Here is an 18,769-nt window from a genome sequence, read left to right on the forward strand (position 1 = left end):
CAGCTTTCTCCCCTCCACTAAAGAGTGCAAACTCAGAGAAATAGAGTAACTTTAAAGATATTGCATGATGTCATTAAATTTTAAGACAACTAAAACCAAATATAGGCCCCAAATGGTCAAACTCACCACTACTGATGACAATGGAATTCATCTAAATCAGCTTGGGGAGAGCTTTTGAAAAAACACATTATTGGGATACATTTCCCAATTTTCAAAATCTGAATTCAGGGTAGTGCCAGAGTTAGCTTCTGGGCTTTTCTAGCACATAACAGACTTAAGGGTCACTGGCCTAGAGACAAGCTCCCTTTTAAAATTAGTCAGAAGTACCACAGCACAAACTAATTTAAACATACATTTGAGATGAGGACACAATTCAGTAGCTTCTCACCTAGTCACTGAAGTTGGTTGACACAGGATCAAAAGTAGGTCACTCACTATAGCAAGAGATGACAGTGTCCTACCATCTGTCTCATTTCCCTGGTCTACCAAGTCAGTTCTAATTTGATGTACTGTCAACTCTTCAGACACTTGGACTCCGTGGAGCTAGAGCGGAGGTTGAATGCTGTTTCTACATTATCTACAAGGCCCCAAACGTTTGTATCACCCATGTATCTATATACTACCGAAAAAATAAATAAGTAAATAATTATATAGGATACATTGCTAGTTTCTGTTCTACACTGGGGTAGGAAAGGGATTGTGATTAATGCTGGCTGTAAATCACTAACGGGTTGCAAGCCACAATTTGCAAAACAGATCTAGTTCAATGCCTCACTTCATAGACAAGGGAACACAGACCTATAGATACGCCATTATACCATCTCCAGTCTTTAGTGTTACCTTTCATTTACCCAATTCCTGCCATGCAATCCTAAAGAACCCTCCACAATATAACCCTAAATGACTTCCATTAATAGGCTCTAGATTCTCTTAAGAACAAACTGGCTTCCACCAAAGACTACAGAACAGGACAACCAAACCACCAATCATAAGAGGTCCTGCTGCTGAAGAACGTGACACACACTTTCTTCTAGGGTGCAACATTTCCAAGACAAGATGAATTAGATAGATCCCTCATTACATATCCAGTCGAGTGTAAAAATCAGTAATCCAGGAATGCACATTCTAGCCTGTTAACCAGGAGGAAAAATAGAGGAGATACGGTTGGAAAAAGGATAGAAGTACGCTAAAAAAGTAATAAAACTATTGTACACTTCTCTTGATTGCAGCAAATAATTCAAATTAGGCTGCTTATAAGAATCACAATGAGCAGCATTATTAGTTAAACAATTTAATTCCCAAAGCTAGTAATTTTAGCTAAATATACATTAGAGCCTTTTGGCTACTAATAAACGCTATGTCAAAATGTGTAGTTTTAAACTCCGACTTGAAAGCCAAGATAAGCAACTCCTTCAGTTATTACTCTGACCAAGGCATAAGAATTCACTTAGACAAAAAGCTTTCAAAACATACCTAAAAATAGGATAGTTCATAAATTTTCAAAACTGTTCTTCCCTGTTGCGGACAGCCCTTGATCTTTGTAAGACTTAGCAAATTTTGGCATGCTCTCGTGTTAGCTTTTTAAGTTACTGAAAACTCCCTATAAATTTAGCATCATTTCTCAAATCTGTCTAGTTTTCTCCTTCCGAATGCTCAGACATTTAGGTCAAAAATTAAAATACCAGTAGAAAAATATTCATCTTTAGCCAGGTTGTATAGTTACAACATGGCAAGAAACTGATGAGAACATTTAAACATTCAGAGCATAAAAATACTTCAAAGCATTATGAAACTTGAACTTAGCACTTTCCTAAATTTTAGTAGTTCCAACTACAGGAAACTAAAAACTGCCATAAGGACTGAGATGATTTAAGCCAACTCAAATTTTTTCCCGATTCCTGACATCAATATTATAGTTTTATTACAGTAACAAATAGTTGTTACAGTGAGACCTACACACATATACAGAATTATATTTAAATTCATATAGAATATTTACATTTTTAAGTTATACTTTTGAAATTAGAAGATGAAGTACAGCTTAAGTTTGATAACAAAGAAATATATATAAGACAAAAATAGACAAGAGTTAACAATAAAAACACAATTATCTGTTGTTATAACATGTGGAAACTTTTTGTCAGAAAGCTACATCTTCTTAATCTGATTGTCCACATCATTAAAATATGGATGATTCAGTGCCATTTTGCCAGAAATTCGTTTGGCTGGATCATAGATTAACATTTTCTGGGAGAAAAAAGAAAAAGAGATATTTATTTAGGAAATAAATCATTTTTTACAAAATCTCCATAAAACCTCAACTTTTCTAGCAATAAACGAAAACTAATACTTTCAGTGAATATCTATTAAATGAGCATTTCCACTAGTTTAACATACAAATGTCTCCTCCCCTACATTTCACCCTTGAGGTCTAGAATAACCTACTCCGTAAATCACAGATACTCTCGATAACCTCTTTTTGTTATCAATTATGGTAAGACTCAAGCATTCAGAAATAGCTTTAAAACTAAGACATAAATATAGGAAAGATGTCTAGTTAATTATATTTACGTTGAGAATTAAATGGCCACCTGAGTTATTTACAACATTCTTTAAATGGCAATTAACTATGGCAGTTTCTGATGTAGCTTCCAACAAGTTCCAAATAAAACCCTTCACAGCACAATGTGTTATAAAAATAGCTAAAATTGAGTCACTAAAAGAATTACAGTCAGACAACTTAGTATAAATTAGTTTATGCACCAGAAAAAGCTAAATAAAGTTTAGGATTGTAAATTTGATCTTTAAGAAACACTAATCTTAAAAAAATAAAATAAAATCAACAAGCAGACTAGAGATTTTACTAACTAGTTACCATCTGAACTCTCATGTAACCAGCACCATACAAACTGCTTTGGATAAATCATGGTACTCAATTCCCACAGCTAAAAGTAGGTATTAGTGCCATTTTACAAATGAGGACATTGAGGCTCAAAGGGAAGTAACTTGCCCAAGTTCACAGAGCTAAGGAATAAAGTTCAAATTTGAAACCAAGTTTAATTTACAATAATGGTTCTCAACTAGGATAGACTTTGCCCATCAGGAGACATTTGGCAATATCTGGAGACACTTTTGGTTGTCCTAACTGTGAAGAGTATACTACTGGCATCTAGAGAGTCGAAGACAGTGATGCCATGCCACTAAACAAGCTATGATGCACAGAACAATGCCAGCAACAAAGATTTATCCACTCCAAGGTATGTCAATTGTGGCTAGACTAAGGAATCTGATTTATTGTATTTGATCTGAGGGAAATCTAAGCTTAATTTTGTGGCATAAGGAGTTTTCACACTCTGAAAGTAACCCAAAGACCAATGAGAAAACATATACAATGGTATAGCAATAGATCCTTCTGATGGAGAAGCTAGGTACAAAGTACGAATAAAGCTTATTCTGAAGATGGCTTTAATAATTTAAAATATCAACCAATAAGAAAAACGCTTACATCTAGCATAAACTAAGAGGGCTTAGTAATGACAAAAATGCTAGAAAAGTGAGCCACTACAATTCAGCAACTTGAAAAAAAAAGTGTATTAATCCTGGTCTCTCCCTCAAAATGTCCATAGCTACTTGTCAGATAAAAAACAAAAACTAATGCTAAATCTTCCTCTCAAAGCCACTAGTGCCTCTTGATATCTAAAATGAAGCTAGCATAATACAATGTAAAAAATGTGAGCATTCTTCCTATTTTCTAGGTAAAAGAAAGAACTGAATATATTCTGAATCATCAATAATTTGGAATTCAGTATAAAGGGCACTCCTTACCGAGAGCAAATCCAAGCCATTTTCATCCAAGTTTTTGACGTGGGATGCTAGGCTTCCTGGTTTCCATTTGGGAAATGTATTCTTATAGTCCTGTAAAGATTCCACTTCTGGCCACACTTCATTATTGGGAGTGCCCAAAGCTCTAAAAAACAGGAAAACAAAAATTTCTTAGTTAAAGCATAAATGTAATCTCATTGTTACATATGTTACCTTTATTATCTCAGTTTTTAATAGCTACCTGAAAATCCTGAAGAGTTGATCAATTTCTGAATCCCCATGGAAAAGTGGTTTTTTAGTTGCTAGTTCAGCAAATATGGTGCCTATACTCCAAATGTCAACTGGAGTTGAGTAACGAGCTGACCCCAGCAATACTTCTGGAGATCTGTACCAGAGTGTTACTACCTATTAGAAAACAAATTTTTACAATGAATAAATGTGGTGCATAAAATTAACTAAACTTGAACATCTATATTTTCATTAGGACTGTCCTTTAAAGGCTGTATGACTGCCACCAATAATATTGTTTAAGTCAATTAAAGGTACACAAAATTGAAGATAAATATTTCATTTCTAAGTTTTATTCATTAGAAGACAAAACAGATAAAAGCATAATAAATCTTTTTTTTTGCTTTTCAAATCACTAAAGATCAAGACAGTTATACAGCCTTACCTTCCCCCTCACTGAAAAACCAAACCCACTGATAATAGATTTGGGGTGATACTGAACAAAGTGCAGGTACTTTTCACTTGCTAAGATGGTACATAACAGTACCATTATAACATGAATAAGAAACATGAGAAAGAAATAAAGGGCATCCAAATTGCAAAGGAAGAAGTCAAATTGTCCCTGTGTGCAGAGATGATATACAGAAAAACTGAAGAGAGTCCACCAAAAACTCTTAGAACTGATTAACAAAGTTGCAGTATACAAAATCAAAATCAGCATACAAAAATTAAAAGTTTCTATACACCAATAACAAACTGGCTGAAAAATAAATCAAGAAAGCAATCTAATGTATACTAGCTGCAAAAAAACCTAGGAATAAATTTAACCAAGGAGATGTATAATCTCTACACCAAAAACTATAAAACATTGAAGAAAAAAATTAGGAAGATACAAAAAAAAGACATCCCATGTTCATGAACTGCAAGAATATAAAAATGACCATATTACCACCCAATACAATCTACAAATTCAGTGCAACCTCCATCAAAATACCAAGGACATTCTTCACAAAAATAAAAAGAAATCCTAAAATTCATATAGAACCAAAAAAAGACCCAAAATAGCTAAACTAATCTTGAGCAAAAAGAACAAAGCTGAAGGCATCATACCACCTGACTTCAAAAATGTATTACAAAGCTATAGTAACCAAAATAGCATGATATAGCATAAAAAAAGATGCATAGACCAATAGAACAAAATAGAGAATCCAGAAATAAATCCATGTATTTACAGTCAACTCATTTTTGAGAAAGATGACAAGAACATTCACTAGGGAAAAGCCAATCTCTTCAATAAATTGTGCTGGGAAAACTGGATAATCCATATGCAGAACAATGAAACTAAACCCCTATAACTAAACATACACAAAAATCAACTCAAAATGGATTAAAAAAGACCTTAAACTATGAAACTACTAGAAGAAAACAGGGCAAACACTGTTATCGATATTGACCTGGACAAAAATCATATGGGTAAGGCCTCAAAAGCTCAAGCAACAATATCAAAACTAGACAAATGAGGTGGCCAGGTGCAGCAGCTCATGCCTATAATCCCAACACTTTGGGAGGCCAAAGTGAGAGGACTGCATGAACCCAGGAGTTCAAGAACAGCCTGGGAAATATGCTGACAGCCCCATCTCTACAAAAATTTAAAAAATTAGCCTAGCATAGTGTTGCACGCCTAGTGTATGGGCCCAGTTACTCAGGAGGCTGACAAGGGAGGATCACTGGAGCCCAGGAGGTGGAGGTTGCAGTGAGCCCTGTTTGCGCCACTGCATTCCAGCATAGGCATTCCACCCTGTCTCTGCAACAACAAATAGACAAACGGGATTATATTGAACTAAAAAGCTTCTGCACAGCAAAAGAAACAAATAACAGAATAACAGAATGAAGCAGCTATCTGCAGAATGGGAGAAATTATTTGCAAATCACTCATCCAGCAAAGAATTAATATCCAGAATAAAAAAATAATAGTAAGAATCCAATTTTAAAAATGGTCAAATGATCTGAATAAAACTTTCTCAAAAGACATATAAATGACCAGCAAGTATATGAAAAAGTGCTCAACATCACTATTCATCAGGGAAATGCAAATCAAAACCACAATGATCTATCACACCCCAGTTAGAGTAATTATCATCAAAAGACAAAAAGTGCTGACAAGAATGCAGAGAAAGGGCAACTTTTATGCATTGTTGGTTGGAATTTAAATCAGTACAGTCATTGTGAAAAACTGTTCAGAGGATCCTCAAAAAACTACAAACTAGAACTACCATATAATTTAGCAATCCCACTGCTGGGGGTGTATGTCCAAAATAAATAAAATCAATTATGTCAAAGAGATAGCTGCACTCCCATGTTTATTGAAGCACTCTTCACAATAGCCAAGATACGGAATCAACCTATGTTTCCATCAACAGATAAAGAAAATGTGGTGTATACACACACTCACACACACACAGAAAATGTAGTGTACACACACATACATGTGAGGGTGCACACAATGGAATACTAGACTACTACTCAGCCACAATAAAAGAATGAAATCCTGTCATTTAAGGCAACAAGGATGAGCTGTGAAATAAGCCAGGCACAGAAGGATAAATACTACATGTGTTCACTCATACATGAAAACATAAAAAGTTGATCTAATGGCCATAGAGTAGAATAGTGGTTATTCAGGGCTTAGAAGAGGAAAATAGAGATAAGTTGGTTTATGGATACAATTACAGCTCAAAAAGAAAAATATGCTCTAGTGTTCTATAGCACTGTAAGCTGACTAGTTACCAATAATTTACTGTAAATTTTCAAATAGCCAGAACAAAGAATTTTGAATGTTCCCAACAAAAAGAAATAATAAATGCTTGGGGCAATGGATATGCTAACTACCCCAATTTAATTAACACACATTGCATACATGTATCCAAATACCACACTGTACCCCATAAATATGTATAATGTGTCCATAAAAAACGATTTTTACATTATTTAAAAAACATGAATAAGTCAAATAAGAGCTTATTAGTGATACAGAACTAACCAACCATTTTAGTATATTTATCATATGGTAAAAATATTGCCTCTTAGAACAAAGCTAATGAGATCAATATCATTTGTTTAAGACAAAGAAAACAAAATAATCTTATTTATATAGCCATGTAAGAAAATGATAAAAAGGGCGGGGTGCGGTGGCTCATGCCTGTAATCCCAGCACTTTGGGAGGCCGAGGCGAGCGAATCACGAGGTCAGGAGATAAAGACCATCCTGGTTAACACGGTGAAACCCCATCTCTACTAAAAAAAAAAGTACAAAAAATTAGCAAATTAGTCAGGCTTGGTGGCGGGCGCCTATAGTCCCAGCTACTCAGGAGGCTGAGGCAGGAGAATGGCATGAACTCGGGAGGCGGAGCTTGCAGTGAGCAGAGATAGCGCCACACACTCCACCCCGGGCAACAGAGCCAGACTCCATCTCAAAAAAAAAAAAGATAAAAAGAGCTAACAACAAGCCAAGACAACTAATCAGATGAGCACTGTTATTAGTTTTGATCTGGAGGCAGTCTTTGGGTCAAGGGTAGACAACTCCACAGAAGAAAGCTTTTCAGTAATCCTTTACTATAAAATGTTCCCTTTCCTTCAGAAACACTAAATGCCAAGTCAGCAATATAACACAGATTAAACAAATTAATTCCTAAATGTATCAGAAATAATATACCTTAAGGAACAAAACCTGTCTTTGAATCAATCTGACTATAATCAGGAAGGGTTCGGTCAGGAGACAGAAACCGAGGTGGTGACTTGCATAGGGAGAGTTTAATATAAAGAATTAAAGTACAACAAAGGATGGGAATAATGTAAATAAAGTAAAAAATAATGAGAACGTAAAAACTGTAGATAGGAAAATCCTTTCCTCCTGCTGTGTCTCTCTAGTACCCTCTACCTTAACATAGCAGCTGGCAAAGAAAAAATACTTAAAGGCTTCAGTTACATTTTCACATAGCATCAATGAATTTGGAGCTGAGAGGCAATAAATTGATACTGGCACTGAGTAGATATCTTTTATTATTTCTTGACTTCACAAATACAGAAAATAATCTAGCAATCACACACATTCAAAAGCCATCAAAAACCACTATTCCACTTACCTCATGTGTATAAACTCTAATAGGTATTCCGAAAGCTCTGGCAAGGCCAAAATCAGCCAGTTTAATTGTTCCTTTGTCATCAATCAAGAGATTTTGAGGTTTTAAGTCTCTGTGAAGAACTCTTCTAGAGTGACAAAACACAATCCCCTGTAGGATTTGGTATAAATAACTCTGGAAAAAGCAAAAAAAGTTAGAAACTTAAGCAAAGTACATGATTTTCTAAATAATCTGTTTCAAAGACAAAAAAATAGGTTCCAGAGAAATAATTTAATTACTGGAGCTTTCAGGCCATTTTAGGCTAATAAGCATTTGTGGGTGGGAAGCCGTTTACATACAACATCACATACCTAAGAAAATGATCTTCACCTTATAGACATATCTATAATCAAGTCAATGCACTTAGTCTTTAAACATTTTTGGTCCCCATCCTTAAATTACAAGTTGGTTTTCTACATAGAAGCCTCTTGAATTTTCTTCCATATACCTCTACCAACTCTATTTTCTATCTTCAATACAGTTGGCCTTTTCTATCTTTCATTTTTACATATTCATTTCCTTTTTGAAAAAATTAGATTCTAAAAGTGATGGCAAAGATATTATGATTATATATTGAAATGGATAAAATTATCATAAAATGCTGCTTAGTTCAGAGAAAAGTGCTTTACAAGACATTTGTTGCCAAAGACAATGTCATTGACATTTGAAGTAACATGAATACTACAAGAACAAAGTACACAGAAAAATGACTTACAGTTTGAAATTGGGAAATAATACAGATGCTCCATCTTAGAGGGACAAGTGGCGTTCAAAAACAAAACAAAACGGATGCTCCATCTGGATAAACTTATTCTAAGTTGAAAAGACCTTGTCGAAATGCATTGAATACACCTAACCTACCAAACATAGCTAAGCATAGCCCACCTTAAATGTGCTCGAAACACTTACATTAGCATATAGTTGGAAGTGTTGAATACCTCGTTATTTATTGAATACTGTACTGAAAGTGAAAAAACAGAATGGTTGTATGGGTAAATGAAGTATGGTTTCTAGTGAATGTGCATCATTTCTGCTCCATTGTAAAATTGAAAAATTGTAAGTAAAACCATTGTTGCCTGTACATAAAACCAGTTAGAACAACTGGCTAGTCATTTGGAAAAACATAAAGCCGAATCTGTATCCCAGTTTTTAAGTCAAAATAAATCTTGACCCATACAGAATTTAAGACAAAAAAAGTGTGTGTAGAAGACAGGACTTACTAAAACTACCAGAAAAATACTGACATGTATTATTCTAATACATTCGATCTTTGAGTGAGGAAGACTTAAAAGCAAGACATAAAAGCAGAAAGTCCAAAAGTCATGCAAGATTGTTAAAGACAGTATCCTAATGAAAATATAGTAGAGAATAGGAATAGGCGGTTTATAATAGCTAAATATGAAGTGTTAAATTGTCATGAAATATAAAATTAAAACAATCTTAATATGCCTTTTTCACATAGTTAAAAGATTGATAAAACCAAGTTTTGGTAATGATGTACTAAAACAATAAGTGTTATACACCATGAGTACTTAAGAGTAAATTGCTACAAGTTTTTTAGAGGGCAACCGGCAGTATCTATCAAAATGTAAATAAACATCTTCAATCCATCATTCCCACTTTAAAAATTTATCCTATAAATTTGCATACAAAGATAAATATCTATAAGGACATTCAGTGCAGTACTGTTAATAAGAGCAACAATAACCAAGTTGGAAAATAATTTAAATGTTCATCAATATGGAAGTGGTTTAAATAATTATATCAAAAATGTAACTAGACATAGGTAGATCTACATGTCTTCATAATGTTTTACACAAAAAGGGGAAAATATGTATACTTATACATATGCAAATAAGTCCATTTTGTGTAAAAAAGTCTTCATATACATACAAAGTGAACATACAAGTATAAGATTATGAATAAAACTAACGACAGCACTACCTCTGCAGAGTGGTTTGGTAGAACTGGTGTAAGAATAAGATACTTTTATATACTTTAGTACTTAAAACTGTACAATTTTATAATTTAACTGAAATATAATAAATGTCTACAATAAATTGAGCAAAACATATTCAAAACTGGAATAAAACACCTACAACCACTACTCTGCCCTAGGCTTTCATTACTTTGTTTTACATATATCTCACAGCCAAAGAAAGACCAGACTACCCTAGTTTCCAACAATACTTATCAGTTCTATGTTATCTCAGGCACTACTTTTTACTTACTAGAAACAGTATCTGGTAATAACATGGGTAACTCTAACCTGTATAACCATGAGGGAGAAAAATGAAATACTTTTTCTTATTCTATTTTGTAACACTTTTTCCAAGCATATTCCCACAAAACCCAGGGACTTCTGTATATAGTCGCTTTATATCCACAGTGCATAAATATTAATAAAATTAGATAAGCTTTTACCTTAACGAGTGAAGAATCCATGTACTGACCAGGAGGGATAGAATCCAAGTATTTCTTCAGATCCATGGAAAGAAACTCAAAGATGAGATATAACCTGGAATCCTGCATAAGCACATCCTGAAGACTGGAAAAAAATAGATATATATGAAAGAAAAATCCAGCAAACATTTTTGACCTGTTTCACAAAATAAAACTCCTTCCATAATTTCAGTTGCTATAATAAAAACTGGGGAAGATGTAGTAACTTCCCTAATGGCTGAGACTCAAAACTCAAATTTAAGAAAGGAATCTCAGGGCAACTATTTAAAATTAGGCCTAGTACAGGAGGTGCTTGTTTATAAGGAGCCTGTATTCCAAAAGAACATTATCTAGGTTGGCTACTAATTGCTGAGAGCTTATTTTTTCATCGAAGTGAATTATAAAAATAAATTTTAAAGTGGTATCTGACCTTAAAAGCTACTTCTAATCTCTAGCCCCAGACAAATACAATTAGATTTTAACTTGGACTGTTAGGAAGACAGCTCTCCAAAAACACCCAATGCAAATATATTAAGGAAAAAAATCTTTTTCATTTGACCTAGCTACCTTTCTTAAGACTCTGACTAAAGGATCTTCAGGAACTAGAGCTCCTCAAGTAGGAGAGAGTTGACAAAGCTCTATGAAAAGGGCTTTACTCCCATGGCCAATTTACCTTGCTTTTCCAGCCCCAAATATTAATCTACATCACCAATCTCCTCTAACTCTGTTCTTGCTTTAACAGCCTATTCTCTTTTACATGTGTGCAGCATTCTCAACTAACAAAAATAGGGTTCTAGTCCACTCGGTAAGGCTAGACCAAGAAATTAAGCAAATGTAAAGATTTCCAAGTTGAAATTTGTATTTGAAATAGCATGCAGAAAATGGCTTACATTCAGATATTATACCATACCTGACTATATTTGGATGACGAAGTTCTTTTAATAGAGAAATTTCCCGAATTGCAGTACTAGGAACCCCTTCCTCTTCACTTTCTAGTCTGATTTTTTTCATGGCTACCACTTGACCTGTAGTTTTGTGTCTACCCTTATACACAACTCCATAGGTACCTGAAACAAAGTAAATAATATGCTGTGTGACACACTCACAAACTAAAAGAGTTTTTTTTTTTTTTTCTCCTTATGGCAGGGTCTTGTTCTCTTGTCCAGGTTGGAGTGCAGTGGGGCAATCAAAGCTCACTACAACCTCCACCTCCTGGGTTCAAGGGATCCTCCCACCAAGCCTCCCAAGTAGCTGGGACTACAGGCACGCGCCACCACATCCGGCTAATTTTTGTCTTTTTGATGGAGATGGGGTTTCACCATGTTTCCCAGGCTGCTCTGGAACTCGTGAGCTCAAGCAATCTACTTGCCTCGCCATCCCAAAGTGCTGAGATTACAGGCGTGAGCCACCATACCTAGTCAAACTGAAAGATTTTAAGATTATTGAATCTCATAAGGGTCACATGATAGAAATGTCTGGTGTGGCCATATGGGAAGTATCTTACTCATACCCTTATTGCTTCCAAAAAGAAATTGAGAGTAACTACAATCTGTATGGCTTAAAAATAAAATTCATGTAGTCATCACAAGTTTTCTATACATCTAAATCACCATTAATGTTCCAGCATATTTTACAGAACAAAATAGATCATTTGCAAATTAAAATTAACCTTCTGCCAATATCCTACCCAGCAATAAAGCAGGCATAAAATATAGTGTAAAAATTTGGGCTCCAGAAATATTACTGATAAGAGTCATTATGCTACTTCCAGAAAATACTGTAGAGTGCTTTATGCTTTTCAAAACACTTTTATCTGTATCTCAAAATACAGTCAACAGTCCTCATTCTCAAAAGAATGGAGAAAAAAAACCAGATGTTTGTTTATTAAACCTAATAAAGCACATAGTATGTACTACATATTAGGAAAGCCTCACACCCATTTGCAAGTTGATAAAAATACTGATTTCGATATCTGGGCTTCAGGTAGTGAGCAACAGTATCAATCATAAGGAATAGCAGGGAGGGGATATACAGGGAATGAAATGGCAATAAGGGAGAAGACAAGCTAAAATGCATCATATATCTGGCAACGCTGAATTCCCTAGGTAAGTCTTTTTAAACTTGAGTTGGAGTTTAGGGAGGTCCTGAATCCTTTAAGTACACACAAAATTTTGTTGAATAGCTTGCTTTCCACGGCATTGTTTTAACTCCAAAAGTGTTTAGAGTGCACTGTTCTAGGAAAAAAAAGCCTCTTCTATAGCTTTTATGAGTTTCTCTGAAGGTAGCAATATTGCAAAAAAGGCTAACAAACCAACAAATTACCAACTGCTTATTTAGAATATTAAACAGTTTGAGCAGTAGCAAATTGATGTTACTTAAGCTTAATTTTTTTGACAGAACCTCTATACAAAAGTCTATGTTTTCTTAAATACTGGTGTCATTTTAAAACTATAAACTGACATAAAAGCCATTTTATACTATTGTGATTAAATTGTGGATTAATGTATAACTTTTTGATAACCAAAATTACTCTATGTTAAAGGAGAATTGACTATATTTAATCCTCACAGTCATCCTTAAAAGTAGATAACCTTCATAAACTTAAAATCTACATTTTTGGGGGGATGTAAATTAAGCTCTCATTAAACACAAAAAGTAGGTAAACCAGTAGCACAATCATCTGGCATACTGTTAAAGTGATCTCAGGAAAATCAGTCACTTGCATAATGTAGTAACATAAGCAGTTAATGTTAAGTTCAGAACTAATTTTTTTTCTAGCATCCTTTCTTCTCCCTCAAGTGTACAATATCACCTAATCCTAAATAGCTTTCAGAATTAACAATTAACCAGGGGCCAACACTCAATGTGTTGAATTTTAGAGATAATATCACTTCTCACTGAACTACTGGAAGAGGGGTTAAACAAAGCAGAACTATTCTATTGGTTAATCATCCAAAATTGTTTTTGAAATACATGGTATATGCTCCAAAATGAACTTGGAATTCTAAAGACAGAAATACTCTAGGGTATTTAACTAAATATAAATATAAATAACTAAGGAGACAAAAATCATAACACAGGTAAGCCTAGAAGATCACTGTAAATCGAATGGAAGATTTATCCCAGGAAACAAAAAGAAACAAAAGAAAAATATGTAGGATATGATCAAGTTATGGAGGCCCTTAAGCAGAAAACCTTCATTAAGCAAGTATTTATCAAATGCCCACTAAATGCCAGGTAAGGTTCCACCATCATGGATACAGCTACTCTACGATCCAAAAAGACATTTTCTTAAGACAGGAAGGAGTTCAAAGATTAGTATGACAACACTCAGATTTCTGTAATTCAGAAGAAACCAGAGAACAATTTTTGTAACATTTAAAATAGTAAAGTCTGGATATATTTAAGAAATGAATTAGGTTGTCAAGACTCACTGTCAAGTGAGAGAAAAGGCAGACTCTTCTAAATCAGAATTAAAGAGGCATTAACTGCCAAATGAAAGGCATGACCTTGGGTGGATATTCAGAATATACATGCAGATTTAGGGGTAGAACATTTCTACAACTTACTTGAAATGGATTAAAACGCAAAACAATTGAATGTTCTCACCACAAAGAAATGACAAATGCATGAGGTGATGGATATGCTAATTACTCTGTATGATTTGATCATACAACACATACATGTATCAAATCACCAAAACATACCCCATGAATACATACAATTAAAATGTGTCAATGAAAAAAATAAAAAATAAACAATGCTAACATACACACAGATAATAAAGTAAATATGACAAAACACCAACACCTTGGTAAAACTATTACAAGTTCATTGCATAAACCTTTCAATATAGATTTGGAAATGTTCAAAATGAAAAGTTGAGGGGAAAAAATATAACTTTTAAAGTAGTATTTTAATTCTAGACTTTAACCAGATACCTAGCAGAACCAAAAGAAAATTCTGTGTGGATCATTTAGGCCTCCATTTATTTTCACAAGTTCCTTTTTCCAAAACAACATCCAGCACATAATCCAAAACAATCAGGCTTGGAGTAGAAACAACAATACAAGCCAGAAAAAGAAACAGTGTTCAGAAGAACAAACAAGGAACACAGATGTTATTATTATCTATTTGGCTATCTCCTGTGGGTTGGGCACTACTGACAGGCAGTGGGCAAACAGTTGTGAACAAGACAAAAATCCCAGCCCTCAAGGATACTATGGTATAATAATTAAAATGGCTATTAAGCATGATGCAAAGGGAACTACAAAATGCTCTTGGACTAGAGGAGGAGATAAAAAATGAAGCCAGTAGAGACTGGCCTCCAGGTAGAAAGAACAGCCATTGCCAAAACTCATAGGCCAAATCACAGGATACATTTGAGGACATCAAAGAAATCCGAATTAGAGTTGAGTGGCATTAGATGAGGCTGGTAAAGAGACAGTTTTGGAGACAGTGTTCATAGTAATAACACAATGTTCAAATGATAAACATTTGAAGGTTTTCTGAGTTAAAGCACTCAAACAAATGCTTTCCATAATATTGTTCAATTGAATCGTATCTTTCGTGTCAAGTCCAATTATCACCATTTGCAGAGGCAGAAACCGAGATCCAGAAAAGTTAGAGGGTTTACCACTGTCACACTTATAGAAATAAAGAATGGGAGTCATATGACTTAATACATGTAATGGATTACATTTAAAATTACATTCTTAACTGCTCTTATTTATGGTAGCAATTAAAGTACTTTTCTCAGAAGTCAAATCTGTAGTTTCCTATAGGTTTGGAGTTCTATCATCTTAAAGAAAAATATATTTATACTTTAAGAAGGTCTCTTTTTATGCCAAACTGAAATCAACACAAATTCCCTGGGAATTTAAGAAACATACTACAAAGCATTAGACATACTAATCACATTATTTTTAATTCAGCAGCAAAATGTGTTTAGTAGAATGGGTATGAGGTATTTAATTTGTTTAAAAATAAAAATAAATACACACACACACCCCTCCAATCGAACACCACACTAACTTGTCATTCCTATTTCACTAAATTCCCTCCAGTATTCCCCCCTTGTTTTTTTACTATTTCTTGTCAAGTGAGGTCTTTGATCACATTAAAAATATAGTTGTGAATTTCCTTCTGGCAGAACCGATATAAACTGGATTCTACTAGCAAATTATTTTGTACCTGGAGAATTGAGAATGTTCTGTTGGAGTTAAGGAACAGGCGAAGGGATATACCCCTCATTTGTGCCATATATAGATCTGATCATTCCTTCAAGTACCACAGAAAGGGAATGATTATATACGTAAGTTATAGTTTTAGAATAGCTTAAACATGTACATATGACAGGTCATTTTTTTCTTACGGTAACTAAATAGAAATTTTATTTAAATTAGATTAAGTCAATTATTGTAACCAGTCTATAAAGGCTGGATAAAAATATTTATCATCCTAAAAATAATTGAAAGAGACTAAAAATAGATTATGAAATTAGCATAATTCTGCATCCCTAACCTCTGCCCCTCAACACATGTGCAAGTCATCAATAGTGTCTTCAAAATACAAGTATTTCTGATACTTCTTTAGTATCAGAAGACTGTAAGACTATGGGGGTGAAGGGATGGGTCATTAGGGATTCAGTAATTTCAATTCTCTTGAAATGTGAACAAATTTGCGTTTATTAAGTAAAGAACATATATTAATGCACACTGGTACTACAAGACATCTTAATGGTTGAATTTTAATAAATATTTACATGTGTTCATATTACAGAAGTTGTAGCATTGTTAAATCATCCCCAAAAATTTATATTACTAAAACCACTCACCTTCTCCAATTTTCTCTATTTTGGTATAATCTTCCATAGTTAGTCAATGGGTATGGCAGATCCTAAAATGAAGGAAAAACTGACTTAATTACATGCCACTAACTTGAGTAGTTTTAAGCATTACACTATATGTAAAGCATTTTCCACTGTGCCTACTGCAGTACATAACTATTCCATAAATATTAACTACATTCAAACAATATTTACAAGGGTAAGGACTCCTACAATAACTTTCCATCCTTCTGGACTCCTGAGACATTGGAAACGTGTATATTCTATACTAGTGTAGTATTTATTTAGCTTCTTCCAATCAAAATAACCCTCAAATTCAGATATCAACTTGTCTATTCTTTCCAAAGAAAAACCAGAATTATGTTCCCTTGTTGTGACACTAGTATCTGAGTGTGCCAAAGTTATACCCAAATATTTCAACAAATTTATACCGCTTTATGATATTTCTAATTTTATTCAAAACACTATTTTTTTATAGTTATAAGGGGAGAACTAAAATGTGTTCAGATTGTTCATTAGGAAAATTTTGTTTAAAGCGGCAAAAACATTTTAAGTGTTTCCAGTTGCCCACGTGACAATTTTAATCTTTTTTTCCTCTGCTTGCAGAGGTCACAAACATGCTCAAGACTTTCAAGGTACTTTTTCCAAGAGTCGGAAATATCACTTAAGCACCCTAAAACAAAAGAATGAAAAGTGCAATTCCACAGATAAAATTCTAATTATAGCCTACACAATGTCAAGGACTAAGCAGAAAAACTGTATACCTGAATCACAATGAATGGGTTTAAAAAAAAAAAAACAAAAAACAACCAGAAGTTCAAGACTTCCTCTGAAGTTTGTCAATGAAGCGTCAGAACTCCAGGCATAATTACCTAGATTTTTCTAACACCCATCACTGATGATAAGATCATTTATAAAGCCCGCTCTGAACAGACCTTTAAGTTCTATTTCCCACATTCATCTTCAAAGAAAAAAATCAATCCAGAAAGAAGCAGAGATATATCTTTTTAAATGAAAAAAACTGCACTACACTGCTCATGAGTGTTAAGTGCCTGGGCTGAATGTTCTTAACAGCTCCAGGTGGGCCGGGGCCGTGGGCAGAGCAAGCCCCAGAAGGCCCACGAGTTCCGGGATCGGTTTCTCAGGGCAGCCTCGCTTTAGGAATCTGCGCCTGTACCTGGCCCAGGCGCGGTCCCGCTTTCCCACCTCCGAGGCGGGATGGGAGGGCGCTCAGGGGCCGGGCCCAGGAAGGAGCCTGCCACTCCGCTGGCGCTCAGTGTGGGGGAGCGGATTCTGCTTCAATCAAGACCCGAAAGCCTCCTAAGGCAGTTCCTAAACAGCCGACCTGAACTCACGACTGCAGCCCCGAACCCCCACCCCCAACCCCACGCCGCCTAACCCCGCCAGGCTGGGCTCCCATAGCCTCCCTCTAAAGCCGGCACAGTGTGGTTCACACGCCCAGGCCCAGGCAAAGGCCCTGCCCACCCCACCCCGAGGCCCAGCCTGGCTCCGCGCAGGTCCCTGCTCTCCAGTCTGGCCTTCTTAGAGGACCCCGTTCCTCAATACTCGCCCTTCGAGGTCCCCGGGCCATCCGCTAGACACGACCCTGACCCCAGCCACTGTACCCGGCTTATTATCCCGCGGCGGCCGCAGCGGCAGCTACCACAACCGCGTAACTCTCCGCTCAACTTCCAAGAGCCAGCTTTGAAGCCAAGTGCGAGCAGTTTCAAACTCACCGCGCTAAAGGACCCCGGATCCACCAATCGGGTAGAACGTAGACTTTCAAAGCAGCCAATCAGAGCCCAGCTACGCTAGCCTGGCCTTCCCGGGTGTCTAGAGCGCGAAATAAAGAGGAAAGGGCGGCTAGAGAAAAAGCAGGAGGGCGGGCGCCAACTGAGTGCGAGCGCAAGCGCTCTCCTCCAGCCGGGAGAGTGTCGTCCTACTGTTTCTAGTCAGCGGAACAGGAAACTACTGTTCGCTCCGTTCTTCTTTTAAATTTTTTCTCCGAGCATTGGCACAGTTCAAAATTATTATCCTCAAAATAGCTCATCAAAAAAGTGATATTGGGTTTACATCGAGATTCCATTACTTTCACTTCTAATACTTAGGGTTAGGAGTGTCTAGTTATGTTTTTCTAAATGCGTGATTTGCGGGCTGGCTCCAAGGAGCACCTTTCAGTGACCTTAAGAAGGTAATGGAAAACTTAAAAGACGGTCTCAAAACTGTAAAGGAAAATTTATTATTTATATCGC

The 18,769-nt window shown here is 35.5% G+C and overlaps 1 protein-coding gene across 2 annotated transcripts; it reads right to left on the reverse strand.

Annotated features, from left to right (window-relative positions):
- Positions 1-1,275: 1,275 nt before the first annotated feature.
- CDK1 (cyclin dependent kinase 1) lies at positions 1,276-18,383 on the reverse strand. 2 transcript variants are annotated; one of them, XM_050803070.1, is made up of 8 exons: positions 18,254-18,383; positions 16,506-16,567; positions 11,580-11,736; positions 10,652-10,775; positions 8,192-8,362; positions 4,064-4,227; positions 3,826-3,967; positions 1,276-2,247 (listed from the first exon to the last, which is right to left on the reverse strand). In XM_050803070.1, exons 2-8 carry the CDS (start codon positions 16,540-16,542, stop codon positions 2,149-2,151), a joined length of 894 nt encoding a protein of 297 aa, XP_050659027.1. In that variant the 5' UTR covers positions 16,543-16,567; positions 18,254-18,383; the 3' UTR covers positions 1,276-2,148. The 2 variants fall into 2 exon arrangements, with proteins under 2 accessions (XP_050659027.1, XP_050659028.1); XM_050803071.1 differs by having other exon boundaries at positions 18,143-18,262.
- Between the last annotated feature and the right edge of the window lie 386 nt (positions 18,384-18,769).

Source organism: Macaca thibetana, chromosome 9 (assembly GCF_024542745.1).
Source record: "Macaca thibetana thibetana isolate TM-01 chromosome 9, ASM2454274v1, whole genome shotgun sequence".
NCBI lineage: Eukaryota > Metazoa > Chordata > Mammalia > Primates > Cercopithecidae > Macaca > Macaca thibetana.